Raw genomic sequence first — 18513 nt, 5'->3', positions numbered from 1 at the left:
ATGTTATTGTGGTGGTCTTCTGCTGTACGAGCAGTTTTAGGCACCTACTGCGAATTTGAGTGACAGTTGTAGAGACTAAAGCAAGTTGAGCGAAGTGAGGTGATATGAGGTGAGGTTATGGCAGCTATTTCTTTCTCTCTGTGTTTGTCTCTTTTATGCTTTCTGTCTTATTCTGCTTTCAGATGTACTTTCTTATAGTCTTCCTTGCTCCTGTCCCTGCGCTGTCAGAGTTACGGCTCACATTGGCAGGACGCTGGGCCTCTTTAGGTGAAGAGAGTCTTCAGTCAGTGTCAGGCTGTTTCTATTCTGCTGCCATGTTCAGGATTAAATCTCACCGTAGTGGTGACTTGACACACTATTGGGGGTATGATTGCGATCTGGTTTTTCTTCTCGGTTTGTAGGAAGAGATATTTCTCTTGTTCCCTTTCTCACCTTCTCTTATAAAGTAGGTGTGAATGACATCTGCAACTTACAAATACGCATGTGAGGTTTTCTGTATAATTCTCTATTGTTCTCGAAAAGGAGTGCCAGTGTGTATCTAAGAGTTACAGCAAACAAAAACGTAGTTAAAATGCGATTACTTCAACAGGTTTTGTGGTATTTTGCGAGAGTCATTGTGGTTAGCTTGAAGCAGTGAAAGATGGCGCAACCGTTATTAATGAGTAAACAACTTCCATAAATCTCGTTTTTGACCACTAAAATTGTTCTTTCTTCTTTCTGTCTTTTTTCATCAACAGCTGAGAGGAGTTTATGCACTGAAAAGACCTCAGGAAAATCCACGATGGCCGCCAAAAGGAAAGGTGGCCTAAAACTGAATGCGATCTGTGCCAAGCTTAGCAAGCAGGTGGTGTATGACGGCAGTTCCCAGAATGCCGAGGGAGACTCAGATTTAGTGGACAACAGCGAGCGGGGCAGCTTGCACTATGATGAGGGCGACAGGCCTGAAAGCGACTTCCCAGAGGGCCTGACCCTAGGCCAGAGCCTTGAGGAGGACCAGAAACGGCGCGAGGCCATTGAGAAGTGGGTGAACGGCGAGTACGCTGACGATCCACAGTCCTTAGATAGGGGCGAGCTCAGGGGACTCAAACCCAACAATGGGGACGATTGTCCCCCTGAAGGCGTCTATATGGTACAGCCCAAAGGCTGCAGCGATGAAGAAGACAATGCAGAAGAAGCTGACACCATGCCCGGCTCCCATGAGGGCAGTTTTCATGAGGACAGGGACTCGGAGGGCAGCCCACACAAGGACGACAATTACCAGCCCACCACTGAAGCCCCCCCTCGCCAAGTCTCCTTCTCCTCGCAAGGTATCACCTCTTTCTTTTAGGATGATGTTGCATAGGTATTTGTAGGTTACATTTTTGTATTTTTGTGTACAATATCAGCATTTTGACAGCATCTCAGACTGTAGACATACAAATATTACTTGAGAGTACCTTGATGTGCAAGTTTTCGGTAAGACTTTAAAATAAGGTTTATTAGTTAACAAGATACTACAAGTAAATACTACTACAGAATTTATTCATTTTAGTTCATGGTAATTTCAGCATTTACTAATACATTATTTAAAAAGTTGTTTGTTAACATTAGTTAATGCACTGTGAACTAACATGAATAAACAGTGAACAACTGTATTTTTATTAAACAACATTACCAAAGATTAATAAATAATGTATTTTTTTGTGTATGTTAGTTAATGCTTTAACTAATGTAAACAAATGACACCTTATTGTAAATTGTTACCATGTTTTCATATTGGGAAGAAGAGACTGAGATATTCTTTAGAAATAAAAATAGAAAGATCTTTCTAAATGAAATCTACATAGAGATTGATAGATAATAATAAAATGGCATTAAATTGATAAATGTAATGACATTAAAAATATAACAAACATTGTAAACATAACTAAATAAAACTAAACACAAAATAAACTTTTTAATGCTGAAGAATTTATTATTCAATGAATCTTAAAATATTTACATTTTAAATACTGTCAGCTTGTTGATTTTGTGCATTTCAGCAAAAAAAAAAAAAAACATGCAGATCTACACTTGACGTATAGTATAAATACCAGAGAATACTATTTAGATCACATTGTTCAGTTTTTTTTTTTTTTTTTTTTGTGTAGCCAAAACAATGTGTGCATAAGCAAGATACAATCTCTCCTCAAAGGCTTGCCGGCTCAGTTTTCACAGGTCTTACTTTACCTGTGTGCTTTGCAAGCATAATTACAGTGGCACTTTGACGGGGGCCAAAGCTACACAAGTGCAGATCTAGAAAAAGAGAAATCTATAACATGAAAGAGCAACTGTTGCTATCTACAAACATACTGTATAGAAGCAGTCTGCATTGGGGAAAACGGAACTAAAGGAAGAAATTAATTTTTAGAAGAGGCTTATGGAGACTGCCGCGTATGTGTGTAGCAGCCGAGGGGCCAAGAGTACTGGCAGGCCGGCTAAGCTTCATATTACACCCAGGATTACACTCTGACTCTTTGATTTTCTATAAGCTCACAAAACGTAGCTACCACCCGGACCCAATTACATAGTAGACCAGCTCTGCCAAGACTCCAGGTCTCTATCAGTTCAGGAGATTAAATCCTAGAGATTCAGAAAAATAAAGTCTTGAGTGTAAAGAGTGGCCTTTAAATGAGTATGGAAAGAAACGAAGAGGGCATTTAGTTCTGAGTTTGCAGTGATCTAGATAACCTGAGGTACGCGCTGTCATCTTTCACGAAGTGATAACAAGCAAGCAAAATCTGCAGAAACTGACACAATCTCCACCTTAAAACCTCTGTGAACTTTCACCTCTGACAATCTCAAGAAGGCTGCAGTACTCGACAAAGGTAGACAGAAACTATGCTAGATAACAACAGGAGATAAGGAGACGTTTATTTTCTCAGATAACTAGCAAAATCAGGTTAAGCTGGTGCTTTTTTGTTAAACGCTTTTTTCTTTCAGTTTTTCTTCTGCTTGGTGTTTTTTTTTTTCATTCTTACAGTAGAAACACCTATATGCTTGTGGCCTCTATCACAGAAGTAGGGCCAAGAGTTTCTCAGAAAATAGAGTATTTTCCGGCAAACATGAGTGCTTTGTGGTATTAATCAGTCATTTTGTGTTTATTTCATGGTCATAAAGAAAGCTGTCTGTAAATATGTGTTTGTGTTGTACACCTTTGCTTTCATTGAGCCTCGGCTGCTTCTGCATCTCAAAATGAAGAAAAAGCGTTTGAAGACTGCAGTGAGCAGACATTAGTCACCACTCTTGTCTTGAGTTGTTTTTCCCTCCTCTCTCTCTTTGTTGATTGTAACTAGGGCATCTATACTGCCATGTTACTGAGCGGCTCACAATTAAAATATTTTTTCTTCCCTCGTGCTGCTGTCTTTCAAAGGCTGATGCGGAGCGCACATAATTATGCATATAAACATAGTGGCTTAATTATCTCTCACAACATCAGTGACAATGTAATTAACAAACATCGCAAGATCAATGAGAGAAACTGCGACCTTCAAAACATTTAACTCCTCACATCAGGGGACTGAGCAGAATCCCTATCAGCATAAAATCACAGAATGCCTTTCCCATAACAGTCAAATGCATGGCATGCTTCCCAACCAGGCTAGGAAACAGATCATATAAAAATATAAATTCAAAAATGTTAGATATATTAAGTTTTTTTTTTGTAAGTATATGATTTATAATGTTGTTCATAAATAAATAAATAAATGTATAATTTGGTGTATATAATATTTTCCACTTCAGAGTAATTTCGAATTTAATTGTACTGAAATTTAGCTTTTATGTATATCACATAGATCACACTTATTTTTTTTCACTAAGCTGAAGTGATAAAGACTAGCCAAAGATGTTGGTGATAATCATCAGAAGCTAATATCACCCACTATTAAAATAAGTTTATGTTAAATGAGTAGTTTCTCTATAGCACTGCATTTTTTTTCTGTAGAGAAATACTGAGGTATGTTTTGAAGTCTTCATCTTTCTATATATAAACTGTCTAAAAAAATCAGGGTCAGAAATATCTGTTTGAGAGCAGTGACAGTGTTGTCAGTGGACCCTTGATAAGTCCATATATATATAGATCCTTACATGTCCGTCCTTATCATCACCACAACTGGAAGACAGATTCACTCTGCTTCTGATGGCCATGTTTGGTCAACAGAAAGGAGATATAATGCCCATTTGTTATCACACCACGGAGGGAAAAATGTACCTTAATTGCCTCAAACGTAGACAAGGGCTTTGTCACAGGCTGGAATTTGCCAGTATGAAGTGGTGAGATTAGGAGCACTTCTTTTTGTACTCTCCAGTGACATGAGGAAGAGAGAGAGAGTGCTGGGAGTTCAGCCAGGCAAATCGTACCTTTCCCCCAAAGCCATGGCTTTCCAACCACATGCACATGACATCATTTGGAGCGTGTGAGATAAGGATGAGGGGGAAAACTCATTTACATGCTGTTTTAAAAGGTTATCTCCTCTTAGGTCCTGGCATAATGTGTGCAGTTTAAGTCCAATCATTCTCCTGACACTGATAGTCTATTAAACGCATACAGAGCCGCCCACTGGCATGCTAGACTTCTCGTCCTGTCTACTGTTACCACCTGCTACTACTGTTGCCACAGCTATTACCTTTCCTGTGTGTAGTACAAACGACATCTATTCTAATACCAACAGATTGATCTCAAAATGTCTGTTCACCCAAAAATGAAAAGTGTGAAATAGCAAGTTTACCCCAAAATCATGTTGTTTAAAACCTGAAACTAAAATGAATTACTTTGTTTGCTTTTCACGAAAGAAGAAAAACTGGTTTGGAACAACACGAGTTGATAATTTTGATAATGGTGAACTATCCCTTTAACAGTGTAGTGGCTGCATATCATACGGATAACTTTTGACAATAATAATAATGTTAATGATAGACTGATAACACTCAGAGACAGAGAGGGGGATTTCTGTCAGAAAATTAAGGGAGTTTCCCAACTGTTTGAAAAAAGGCACAGATGGAACATGTCCAATTACCCAAAGCAGGAGTGTCTTTGATTGCTGCCCTTGGAAAATGTTCAGGGACAGAGATTAAAGAGCCGGTCCTGGCTTTAAAGCTGTGTAAAATCACATGACCTGACAAAACCCCTCTAAGCAGTCATGACCTATACAAAAATACAGACACTGGATGCCAAATTTATGACTGAAGCCTTGCTCTGCCAAACTGAAGTTCTGCAGATACATACAGTAGCACTAAATATCCTTCAGTAAGTAATAATAGCTCATTATTTTTTACAGTTAGTGTTTTATTTGTGGCTGATTCAGCAGTAATTAAATTGAGTCTAATTAACAATGAATAAGTGTACTTTGTAAAAATGTAGTCAAAATAGCAGGCTAATGACCTTTTAAAGCATTAGAGGTGCACATATCTTATCAGGCTATAGCTTTCAGTGCATTTTCTGATCATTATATATACATATTAAAATATATACAATGCACTTATCTACAATAAATACATTTTATTCATATTAACATATTTTTATACATAGTTTATCATAATCAAATTAATTTTATTCAGCATGCCATACTGCACATAACTGCCTGTGTGATCAATACAATTTTAAAACTTTAACACATACTTTGAGCATAATAGTAATACTTTAATACTTCAGGGCAGCAATGACTTGAAAAAATGAGTAGATGTGGAGACCTGTAAGGACTGTCCTGAAGCTCTGATCTTTAAGTTTGAGATGAAATGATGTGCTCTACACAGCAGAGGCTGCTAAAATGATTCATGGCAAAGCGTAGGGAGTTTCCTCTCAAATACCTGATACATTTCTCTTAAATTTTTCATGCCCTTTCGATCTCCCAGATCACTTTTCATACTGATGTAGCACGGCTAGGACTAGCCCCAATGCAGCAATGGAAATTTGGGGATTATTTTACATGCTGAGAAGGAGATGTGAAAAGCACGGGCGAGAGACCGATTTAGCAATAACAGAGAAATATGAGACCAAAGCTGAAATATTTTAGTATTAATTACCATGGCCGTGGCTAATGTTACCTCTAACCATCTCATTTGCCCAGCAATGAAAAAGGCAATCAAATAAATGGAAAAAAGGTCTGGTGGAGGGCAGGGGTCCTGGCAGGGTGGAGAGGGAGTTTATCTGACACCTCTGTGAAGTTGTCATTTGGAGCTGTGTTCTTGTACCAGGGTAGCTCCCCTGACAGACAAACTGAGACAAGATGAGATTTTTTGCATTCATTTGCTGTGGTAAACACTATATCAGAGCCAAGAACTAAGTGCACTGGTGCCAGAGGGGTTTGTGTCCCTTTCTCGCTCACACACATGCACAAACAGACTCTGAAAGAGCAGTAATTTGGCCTCTATAAGGGCTAGCTTTCAACCCAAATTGTGTTCCTTTGACTGACTGACCTCCCTCCAGACCTATATGAAAGTTTAGTGATCCAGAATTATTTTACTATACTGCAATTAAACTACACCTTTACCTCACTCTCTCCATCTTATTGGACCTTGCTGTTTTGTTTAATTTTTGTAAGATAATAGGAAATCTGAGTATTTTTTTTATTTTATTTTTTTTTCGTATAGGAGAGGCCTCCGCACTACGTGATTACGCCGCCAACACCATGAATGAGTTCTTACACATGTTCGGCTATGATGACCAGCAGGGTCGAGATGAGCTGTCCAAGAAGATCAGCTTTGAAAAACTGAAAGCAGCTACCTCAGATCCCTCATCCCTGAGCAGCGAGGAGGCCACCCGTCGAGCTCGCTTCTCCAAGTATGAGGAGTACATCCGCAAGCTAAAGGCCGGGGAGACCCTGCCCTGGCCTATACACACCAAGCCCGAAGAGCTCAATTCCAAAATGGAGAAGAGTGCTGCCCTCATCCAGCCGGCCCTCGCAGGGTCAGAGGGTCAGATATTTCCACCCGGAATGGACCACAAACAAAGCTCACTCAACCCACCTTCAACCAACCCGTCACACATCCAGAACCTGGCATCCCGCGCCTCCAAGTACGATTACTTCATCCAGAAGCTAAAGATGGGCGAGAGTCTTAGACAACAGAATGGCAATTCCTACAAGCGGCCCTCCAAGTACGACTTGGAGAATGTCAAGTTCCTGCACCTCTTTAAACCCGGAGAGGGCAACCCTGACATGGGCGGTGCCATTGCATTTAAGACCGGCAAGGTCGGCAGGCCGTCAAAGTACGATATACGGAACATCCAGAAGCTCATGCCTGGGAAGGTTGATCCTCCAATGATGCCGAGTGTTCTCCCAGCTACGGCAGGAACCCCAGGAACACCAGTCATCAATACAGCTGCTCCCGCCGGTGTCGTGGGACCTCCCGGGTTGCCCGTAGACCAGGCGGGCCACCTCGGCTTTAACACTGACTACATGAAGTCCAGCTTCTCCAAGACTGACTCCATCACTACTGGAACCGTCTCCTCAGTCAAGTAAGGCAATCTCAGAAATTGTACTGAACTTTTTAAACATAACATAACATGTTTCAGGAAATTGCTGTGATTTTACCAACAACCAAATAGTATCAGATAGAACTCTGATACTCTGAGGAGGGGGTGTCAGAAGACCTCAAAAATCAGATTCCGAGTTAGAAGGGCCCTACTTGGCACACTTTCTATGAGCTTTCTTGACCTTGTCAATGGTGTGAACCTTAAGGCTGTTCTCCAGCAGTCCCTGGGCTGTCCAGCAATGGGCCATGTGCAAGCACACACACACACATACAGTGATTTGTTGTCAAAACCACCCTTAAAGAGGCAGATTAACCCCAGGTCATCCCCTGCTGGAGCTGCTCACGTTTTTAGTCCTGAGTTAGTGCTGCTGAACTGCTGCCACCTTGTATACAAAATGCTTCACGCAGAGTATAATGTGTTACATTATGAATTCCTCCCTTTAAGTGCTTATTCAATGAAGGTGGGATGCTAAGTCAAGCGCTGCCACCAAACCCAGACTTCCAAGTAACTGGTAAATCGATGAGAATTGTTTCTGAAACAGGATGTCCTAAAAGCCATAGTCATCCCTCATACAAGAACCAATCAAACAAAATAAAATGCACACAGCTTTTTTCTGGCTTTCTGACACACGGCACACACCCTCATCTTTGCATTTGTGCTCTCTCCAAAAACACACATAAATAATTTATGCATTCAAAAACATTTTTTCCCCTCTGTGCTTTCATTGTTGGGAGGCCATGCATCAAAGCGCGCATATATACCTCCCTGATTCATTCCCAAACCAAATCGCTACTCCATCGAAGAAAATGTATATTGATAGCCTAAACTTTGAAATGGCTCATAAGTAAATACTGCGTCAGTTTGTTTTTATTACTGATGGAATGCATACCATTAATCCTTTTCTCTTTTTTTTCTGTACTATGATAGGAACGGCCTTCCTCCCGAGAAACCTGCCACAGAGGACGTCAACGTGTACCAGAAATATATCGCAAGGTATGCAAATCCTCACCCTCACAAAACTTCACGACAACATTCTTTAATCGAGGACATATTTTACGCTTTAATAAAGTAGGACGTAGATTTGCGAAAATACACTTTCTGTGCGGACGATAAATTACGCGTAAGCACGCCAGGTTTATGGACTAAGGAAAATTAATTGAATTAAAGGCTGGAAAGGGAGTAATTTTTTTCCCCCAGTGTCAGTTTCCCTGGCAGCGCTGAAGCCGAACTCCGTAAAATCTTGAGCAAACAGCATGAAATGTTTGTGAAAACATCGGACACATTAGACTGCCCTGCATGCGCCCGTGTGTCATCAGGCATGACTGCACAGATAGTTGAGACTTTCATTTCTAATATCTGCACTTCAAATGAAGATACTGAATCAACTAAATGACAGGCACTCGCGACTGCAGACAAAGCACGGAGATAGATGCAGCGCACTCCAATATCGGCTTCTGTTTCCTTTTGTCGCACCAGTAGAAAGGTGATTATCATTTGTTTATTTATTCTAGCCTTAAAGAGAGAAAAAGGCGCGTTTCAAAAGGCAAAGTGGCTTTGGCGTTAATGATTACTCTCCCAAGCCGTAACATGAAGGCCACAAATCAAAGCCCTGGCACTAACAGACACACACACATCCTTGTGCACACACAAAAACCCTCCTTGGACTGATTACATTTTGCAAGAAGATTTAATTAAGGAATTTTTAATGAGGCTTCTGCTGGCACTGCCAAGAACTGTTTTGATATTTGCACTGCATAATGCATAAAATTTGTCTAAACATCTCGGCAGTTGATGCGCGGGGAGGCAGTAGATAAGCCCAGATACAGTTTCAATTTCCGTGTTGGGAAAAAAAGAAAGGAAAGAGAGGAGGGGAAAAAAGAAAAATGAGGACTCATAAAAAGGGCAAATGCAGCCTGGTGTATTGGGGGGTTGTTGAAGGATCGGGGGGTGGGGGGGAATCAGCCACGCTAATGAGAGAACAGTCGTGCTAAAAAGCAGCTTTGTAAACTTGTCTACACCCACCTTCCCCCCACAAAAGGGGAAAAAGTTCTTTATCTCCTCGCGCTGCCGCGGTTTGATGTTTAAAGAGCTTCCCTGGTAGTGTTTAGTCACTGTTTTCCCTCCTAAATGCTTTTATGTACCCACCATTGCGCCAAACTTTGATCGGCGTGTCTCTATTGTAACGGGAGATGTGCGGCAATCTCTGTATCGTGGCGATATTAATATTTAATCCACCGCTGAATAGCAGCGTGGCCCATTAGCCCCCTGACGCGGCAAGTGGGAATTGTCCAGAGGCAAAGTGATACAGCCGGGGTGGGCTGCCATCCCAGGGGGCTTCTGTGTACACAGGCCCGGGAATGTTTGAGTGCGACGCAGAGGGGCTGCTAATGGTGGGTGAGTTTAACACGTGCATCTGTGCTGGTGCGAATCTGTGATATAAAATACCGTAGCTTGTGCTCTAATCTCTTTTGTAAGATAGTTGGTTCACCCAAAAATAAAAATTCTGCTCTAATTTATTTCATGTCATTTTAAACCTTCTGTGGAACAAAAAAGGAGACATTTTAAACATTATACTGGCCATTTTTGTCCATGCAGCTAAATGGGAACTGAAGATTTAGATCTTCATGAAAATATATATTGAAAATGGGCCGTATGACTATTTTTAATTTGTTTTGGTTTTAAATCCAAAGAATTGCTTTGCATGAGAAACACAAAAGCATTTCAGTGTCATTGTTCCTTTCAGTTTTCAGCAGCTGTTGTCTGCTCTGACTGAAACCAGATCAGTTCAGTTTGTGAACGAATCATTTTTTTTTTATGAAATCAAGTGATTCATTAAAAACTAAGAATTCGTTCACAAACTCTTTTGAATGCAGCTTAAATTATAATTTACCTCTAATAAAACTTTCTAATGGCTCCAGAAGGCTTGGAATGTAGATATATAGTTTTCTTTTTAATGGAGCTCAAACTCTCCAGTCCTCACTGAGTGTAATTGCACTGAAAAAAACACCAATACATTCTTCACAATTCTTCTTTTTGTGTTTTCAATGAAAGGAGGAATATCAAAGGGGTGTGTATAGAGGGAATAGGGGAATAAACAATAGTTTTTGAATGAACTGATCCTTTAAGAAGCAAATGAAACCACCCTAAGCGCCTGCCACCTCCCCAGTCCTTCAGAACACCACCCACGTTTAGCAGGTAGTGGATTCGCCATTCAATTAGCTTAATGAACTCAGCAAAGTGATTTGTAAAAGCAGTCTAGGGATAATCCAGGCAGTAGGGGGAAAAAAAAATTACTTAGCTTTTTCTCTACTTCAGCAGATGGTGCTCTTGGCAGCGGCGGTGCGAATGTTTATTTGTGTGTTTTGAGCTGTAATTGGAGGTTTTTAACAGTCATCATCGTCAGGGTTATAATCAGCCTGTAAACACTCAGGAAATGTGCCTCTTTAAAGCGCCGCCAATCCGCTGAAGACCGGGCGAGTCAGTCGGCGAGAGTGAAGAGGAGGAAGCCACGCGGAGACACACTCAAACCTTTCTATTAGGCCTAACCTTTCCCTGATTAAAGCATAGGCTGTTAACCTGGAGAGCCGAACGCTGATTTGGCAGGGCTTAAAGCACGAGCAAATGAGTGAATTATGTCGGGGGTTACAGTTTAATAAGAGTCTACCTACTGCCTTTGAAGGCAATGGAACTAATTTGGTGGAGATTGCTGTGGCTGGAGAGTGAATTGCAATCGTATGGTCGAGGAAGCGTAGGCCTGTTTTCTCTATGTGTTTATAGTTCCTGGTAATGACTCTGAGCTCCGTGAAGATGACTCTGTCAGTGTTAGGGCATCTATCAAGCGGAGATAAAAGGCTAAATTGCCCTTTCAAGATCAGCCCCCACATTGTTAGAGGTTTCGTATATGGAATAGAAAAAGCGAAATGCTACTCCGTTTCAGTAAACGCTGATTTTTTTCTCTTTGAAACGGATCGCTTTGTCTCACTTGCTGTTTTTCAAATCGTGTTTATCTTTGTGCTCAATGTGATAATAATGTTTGCATTCAGAATGTTTGGCCAAAACACTATCAATGACACACATATGATATTCCTGTCTGATTGTAGGTTCTCTGGGAGCCAACACTGTGGCCATGTGCACTGTGCATACCAGTACAGAGAGCATTATCACTGCATGGACCCTGAATGTAACTATCAGGTGAGTACAACAGCAGCAAGCAGGGTTCAAAAATGCATGCTAATGCAAGTAAACTTCTGTAACTTTCTGATGATGATTGAGATTGTCAGCCTGTAATTTTTGCAGTTCAACTGGCATAGTTCAACACACCTAAATTTTCTTTCCTCACTGCTTAAAATCCAAGCACCTGGCTTCTGCAGAGAGTGCCACAACACCAGTTTAAAAGCTCACCTTCGCTCTTTTCCAATCACGTTCTGACAGGAAAGAGAAAGATAATTGTTAGGGGAAATGATTGAAGTGTGCCAGTGTACACACAAGGAAATAGCCAAACAAAACCTTACGGACAAGGCTTCTATCTTGCCATCGTACTGGATTAACAGGTTTAGATAGATGAGGTCTATTTCTCAAAACTCAATCAGACAGACAGTCTGGTAAATACTTTTCATGGTAAATACTTTCAAAAGATGCCTCAGTTTTTTTCCTAAGGACATCTGCTAATACTCTTGGGCCACTCATAATCCCCTTTCACATTATTAATCTGATCCATGTCCCCAGAGTTGTCATGTTCAGCACAGCAAAATCAGCATTAAGCAGATCAGAACACAGACAGCAGCGGCTCACGCGCATATGGTGGAAAAGAGCAGGCAAAGATGGGCGCATTTGTCGAAGACATCAAAAATCCTCCCGCAACGAGAGCCGCTCAGTCTTTTCTTTATCAAGTCCTCTCTAGTCATAATCTCCCACTTCATTTTTAATCATCTGATTACATTTTTCATTATAAACATCCAGGAATCCTGCTGAAGACAACAGGGCAGCTGTTGCATCTAAAAGAGACTTATTCAGCCCAGCAGGCTGCCTCTTGTTATTCAAGAACAATTCCTCAAACTGTAAGAAGAGTTGGCTGAAAAGTCCCTTTGAAGCTGTCCGTTTTTTGGGACTTGAGCTGGTTAAGAATTCATTGACGCCATTGTACGTGCACATCATTTTCTGATTAAAGTCGATATTCTGGATAGGCCTTTGGATAATTTAACTTTTTTTGTTTTAGTGGTTGTGCAATGTTAACTACCCAGAATTCTCACTGATACAGGAGCAAGCTGTCCTGTAATAGAGCCAAGGTGATGGGTTCGATTCCCAGGGAACTCATGAACTAGTAATGTTGCTTTATATAAGTGCCTGCCAAATGCATAAACAGTGTTAAAAAAATAATAAGAGCTTATATGTGTATTTATATAAACCAGTAACTTTGGCTTAATCTAAAGTTGTTGCTGCATTTACATTTCACAATTAGAATATGACTAGAATGTTTCTGTGCATGTAAAGGCGTCAGTGAAACTTGACAGTTTAGCAGTGACAGACAGGAGACTGTGCGCACCCTAGCAGAAAGGTGAGGCTCAGATGAACTTGTTTTTGGAATTGATAAGTCATTAAAATGTTACATGACACAGTGCTGGAATATTATCCTGCAGTTGCCAGCCTTTGCTCCACTCCATACCGGCCCTGCCTCTCCTTTCATGGCCATCCTGCAATGCGATGGGAATCCTAAAATAAATGCCCGCACGGCTGTGTGGCCACTCCACTAAGTACAGAAGCCCAACTGATACAATTTCCTGCTGTTTTCCACAGTTCCGCTCAGTGTGGCCGGATCTAGATCAGTATCTCTTTTTATTTGTTTGTCGACATCCCAAATACCTGTCATCACCGTTTGTTGGACATCGGCTCATATATCATATAAATACAGTTCTCTTCTTTTGAAACAGGATTGGAAATGTAACACTATATATAGCCAAGGTTTAAGTATTTATATTTGTGTATTTATATATCTTTATTTATTTTTTATTTGCCTGTAAGATAAGCTTCATAGATGGGCAATGAGGTTTTGTGGATGTTTCTGTCATATTTTTTTTCCTCCTGTTGCTCATTTATGTAGAAAATATGGATTTACGTTGGAAGAGGCTCATTGATTTCAGCTACTCTTGTTTCAGTTCCTGTAATATTAGCTCAAGCCCAATTACTGCAGATTTGGTTGCCCTGATCTCTCAAGAGTGAGGTTTTTCCCCCACATCGCTTGGGTTTTTTATCTCCTAGACTGCTCCATGGTGTAGGAGATTTTAATTTCGAGGAGGGGTATTTTAGCATATTTCCTCATTATTATTGTCTAACCCTGCACAAAACTGTGCTTTAATACATTAATTAAAAATGGAATCATATCTCAGACGGGAATTAAAAGAGAAACATTTTTTGGTTGCCTTGTTTGTTTGTTTGTTGTCTTTTCCCCGTGCACGTTCCAAAACCATCTGCATGGAACATGATTTTTCAGAAGCGGAGAATATCGCAACTGTGATCTCGCATGTCAAGTGATCCATCTTAATTAGAAATGGTGAAATAAAACGTAATAAACAGTCTAGCTCAGGAACCTTTTTAAGTAGCAGTTGCAAACAACAGGTGAGCCTGCAAAATACTATAATGCCATATCTGAGTCATTATGTTAAGAGAGTCTAAAGTGCAAACTCCGAATGAAATACAGCCTTTAAAGTATTCACTTTCTAGTGCTCTACTCTGCAATGTGAGTAGGAAACGGTGAATACACCTTCTACCTGCTGCTGGTGTTTTGCATCGTTCACCCACCTGGCTGCAATTTGCTGCAATGCTCTGCAGCTGTTGCATGAGTAATAAAATAACTCATCGCTGGTTTCCTTCAGAACCTACACACCACCTCCCCCATCTTACTACCTCTGTGTATCTGTTGTTTACAGAGATTCACCAGTAAGCAGGATGTGATAAGGCATTATAACATGCATAAGAAGCGGGACAACTCCCTGCAGCATGGATTCATGCGCTTCAGCCCTTTGGATGACTGCAGTGTATACTACCATGGCTGCCATCTCAACGGCAAGAGTACCCACTACCACTGCATGCAGGTAAACCACAGCAAAAACCCCTAGTATACAAAAAAAAGTGCACATTCACCCTTATACAGACACATGCAAAAACAACTTCCCCTACATGTACTTCAGACCATACATGAAATTCATTTTCATGATTATTATAAAATAAAAGCTGTGGAAAAATACAAAACAAATCTATTTGCCGTGCACAATATTAGTGGCAGGCGAATGGCACAGACTTTTGTATAATGCAGTCTTTAAGGACATTGAAGTTCTTTAACTTTTTCCTTGTCAGAAAAAAAGAAAATAAAATAAAAGGGTAAAAAGGGTGCACAACCCTTTTCTTTTTCACTCCTTAATTGGCATGGATAAAATTCTATGAGTTGTTTAGATGAACTCAACATTTTTCATCTTTTAGTACCAAGTAGTGAGTTAAAGATTATTTCCCTCCAGTTCTGTTTAATTCTTTACATCTGCTTATTTTCAAGGTGTCACTTTTGAGCTGAGCACTTTTTCACCCACAGGCAACAGTGGCCCAGGACTTAAGATATATTCTCTCTTTTTTTTAAAGCCTCCGTAACGGCGTAATTGTTATTAGACATTTCAGCTCTTGTTTTAACAGCGGTGAGAACAGGCAGATGTTGGCACCCCCTTCTCCTGATTTACGGAGAAAAAACAGAGTGGCATTTTTTTCATTGTTTGACTGAATATGGCCAAGTTGCCCTGTTTGCACGGGTGAAAAGTGCCAGAGATGATATACAATTGCTGGTTTTAATTCAAACATTAGTTCATGTTCGTCTGCTGCCCAGAGAGCTCCTGAGTGCTGCTGTTGAGTAACAGAGCCTTTCAAACCGAACTAAGTGACAGTCTCCCCGAACAACCCCCCTGACACTTTTCCTAAAGCAGAGACCTCTAATATAGACTTAAAACCTTAAATGGAAGAAGGTTTCAACCACAAGCCACCTTACCATGCTGCTTCTGCTTGCCACATATTGCAAATCACAAAAAAAAGTCCTGTCTTTTATCTCTTTCAAGCTGTTTTCATGAAACGCACACCTGTTTTTTCGGGTAAAGGGTTTGCTTTTCATATTTTATGAGTTGTTGTCTCAAGAGTACATCTTTAACAAAGCTCAGATCTTGAGAAAATGTTTCCTGTTCATTTTTTTAGGTCACCTGTTTCTTTGCTCCCCACATTGAGTTCATCACCAAACTGAGCTATTTTTGTGTCACATCTCGAGTTGTTGTTTTCATGTCCCTGCAGACTACAAGAGCTCAAGCACCAAGCCACTGTTTCATACCGAGCATATTTCATCCAGTGCAACAAACTGAAACTCACACATGGTGTTTATTTCCAAACCTTGCACACGCTTTGTGTCATGAAAGCACTTTTTTTCATTTCCTGTCTCTCAGGTGGGCTGCAACAAGGTGTACACAAGCACTTCTGATGTCATGACTCATGAGAACTTCCATAAGAAAAATGCACAGCTGATCAACGATGGCTTCCAAAGGTTCCGGGCCACTGAGGATTGTGGGACAGTTGGGTGCCAGTTCTATGGGCAGAAGACCACCCACTTCCACTGCAGGTATGATGGCTGCTCAAACACAGTTTTAATGTGTGTTAATTGGCATTTAAGAGTGTAATCATCCATCTTTCCACTTGTCAGACGCCCGGGCTGTACCTTCACCTTTAAGAACAAGTGTGACATCGAGAAGCACAAGAGCTATCACATCAAAGATGACGCTTACGCCAAGGACGGCTTCAAGAAGTTTTACAAATATGAGGAATGCAAATACGAAGGCTGCGTCTACAGCAAGGCCACCAACCATTTTCACTGCATACGCCAAGGCTGCGGCTTCACCTTTACCTCCACCAGCCAGATGACCTCACACAAGCGCAAGCATGAGCGCCGCCACATTCGCTCCTCAGGCGTACTGGGCCTCACTTCCTCCTTTCTGTTGCCCAAAGAGGAGCTGGAAGAGTCTAGCAACGATGACCTCATGGACTACTCAGCCATTAGCAGCAAGAACTCCAGCTTGAGTGCTTCTCCAACAACCCAGCAGTCCTCCACCGTACCACACATGCTGCCCACTCCTACCACCACCATGTCCTCCAGCCACAGCGTCAAACCCACTGCCGCTCTGCCTCCAGCCAGCCGTATTTCAACCCTGCTGTCCCAGGCTCTGCCCAGCAATGTGCCCATGGCCCTAGCACTGTCCAACAGCGCACTGGCAGGTGCTTCCAACCCCTTCTTCCCCCTCATTCCCAGAATGCCCATGTCGCTCACGCCTGCTACCGCCGGTCTGATATCTGCCGCCAGCTCTGGAGGTCACTCCATGCCCAGCGATTCTCTACCCCAGACCTCCACCCCGACTGGGGACCTGGCCGCTGCTACTGTAGCATCCACACCAACTTCTTTTGCTGCATCATCTATAATGGAGAAGATGTCGGCCAGCAAGGGTCTAATATCGCCCATGATGGCCCGACTGGCAGCCGCTGCCCTGAAACCCTCCAGTAACCCAGATGCAGGTTTGTTTATGTTATATTTTATCATTTGTAAGATGAATATTGTTTAGATCAATGATTCTCAACAGGTGGGTTGCACACATCTATTAATTGAACTGTGAATTTATGTATTAGTCATTAGTAATACATATTATTAGTCAGATTTAATAATAATTAAAATATTAATATTAGTTTCAAATCTGGTCAATCTCGATAAACAGATATTTATTTTCATATTATGACTGATAACTGATAAATGACCGATTATAGCTGATATTAAAACTAATAAGTGGCAGATATTAATATTGTATTTTTTTTAAATAAACAACTAAAAACTCAAATCAATCATATTAAATGCTACATAGATTGTAGACAGTAATTTTAATATTCATATAATAATAATTTCAGTGTAATCATTAAAGTTAATATTAAAATACTAAAATTTAATAACAGTTAAAATATTATTAGTAATTATTATTTTAATTTCTTATTATGGTAGATATATTTCCGGTATTAAAATTATGCTGTTTTGTCTAAATAAATTAAAATGAAAGCACTAATAACTCAAATCCTTTTGAATTCTACTAAACAAATTAAGGCTTTACAACATTGTCATGTACATTGTGACAAAATGGATATTCATATCTGACAAATAAATGTAAAAATATTTCTGATATCGGCCGATAACTGATATGGTAATTAATATATTGTGCATCTCTATTATTAATCAGTTTTAACATTTAGTTTAGGGGCAATTGATTTATATAGTTATTATTTATAACAGGAGTGAAAAAAATACTTATTTAAAAAGATTCTTTGTCAAAGGATCAGTTTTCTTCTTTGTGTTTAATCATGAGAACATCAGTTCTCTGGGTCACTGAATATGCGTTTCTCTTTCTTCATACCTACCCATCAGTGAAAGGGCACTTTCAGGTCATCTGTTCATGCTATCCACAGACGCTGCTCAAATCTCTGATTTCAGGATTAGGGCAAAATATTAAAGGGCTGGTTTGCTGCTCTAGTCTTGTTATTGCAGCGATCATTGTCATGATACCCACAATCCATTAGCAGATAAGTGCTGAACTAGTGAGTGGGCTCTGTAAAGCTGCCTCTAATAGCATTCTCAGGAGGATCCCAGGGCCTGTGTTCTACATGCTTCCTCATCACCGGCCTCTTATCTGAGCGTGCACTCGTTCCAACCAAATGGAGCCTGAATAATATTAAGTTGAGAAATTGGAGGTACAAAGCAGCTTTTTATATGCACTCTGATATAGAGGAAGAAATATCAGAAACTGTTGAAGCAGAAATGACTCAGCGCTCCAGAGAGGGGGATGTGTGTATGTGCTGGTGTGTATATAAAAGCACTGCTTGTTTCGGTATGAAAACACTGATGTGAAGTCTCTTGCTCTTTAGGCATTTTAGGCAAGTGAGTAAAAGAAAAATGTACTGTGATGGCGTCACGG

The 18513-nt window shown here is 40.6% G+C and overlaps 1 protein-coding gene across 4 annotated transcripts in view; it reads left to right on the top strand.

Moving 5' to 3' along the window:
• casz1 (castor zinc finger 1) overlaps positions 1-18513 on the top strand; it is a 77434-nt gene that overhangs the window by 43345 nt on the left and 15576 nt on the right. For all 4 annotated transcript variants that reach the window (XM_043224373.1, XM_043224374.1, XM_043224375.1 and 1 more), the window contains 7 exons: positions 738-1307; positions 6610-7474; positions 8420-8485; positions 11593-11683; positions 14416-14580; positions 15958-16130; positions 16212-17074. In XM_043224373.1, coding sequence (XP_043080308.1) covers positions 738-1307; positions 6610-7474; positions 8420-8485; positions 11593-11683; positions 14416-14580; positions 15958-16130; positions 16212-17074 — 2793 coding nt within the window. The remainder of the gene's footprint in view (positions 1-737; positions 1308-6609; positions 7475-8419; positions 8486-11592; positions 11684-14415; positions 14581-15957; positions 16131-16211; positions 17075-18513) is intronic.

This window comes from Puntigrus tetrazona, chromosome 23 (assembly GCF_018831695.1).
Source record: "Puntigrus tetrazona isolate hp1 chromosome 23, ASM1883169v1, whole genome shotgun sequence".
NCBI classification, from domain to species: Eukaryota; Metazoa; Chordata; class Actinopteri; order Cypriniformes; family Cyprinidae; genus Puntigrus; species Puntigrus tetrazona.
Note: the sequence above shows the minus strand (reverse complement) of the source record. Positions and strands in the feature narration are given on the sequence as shown.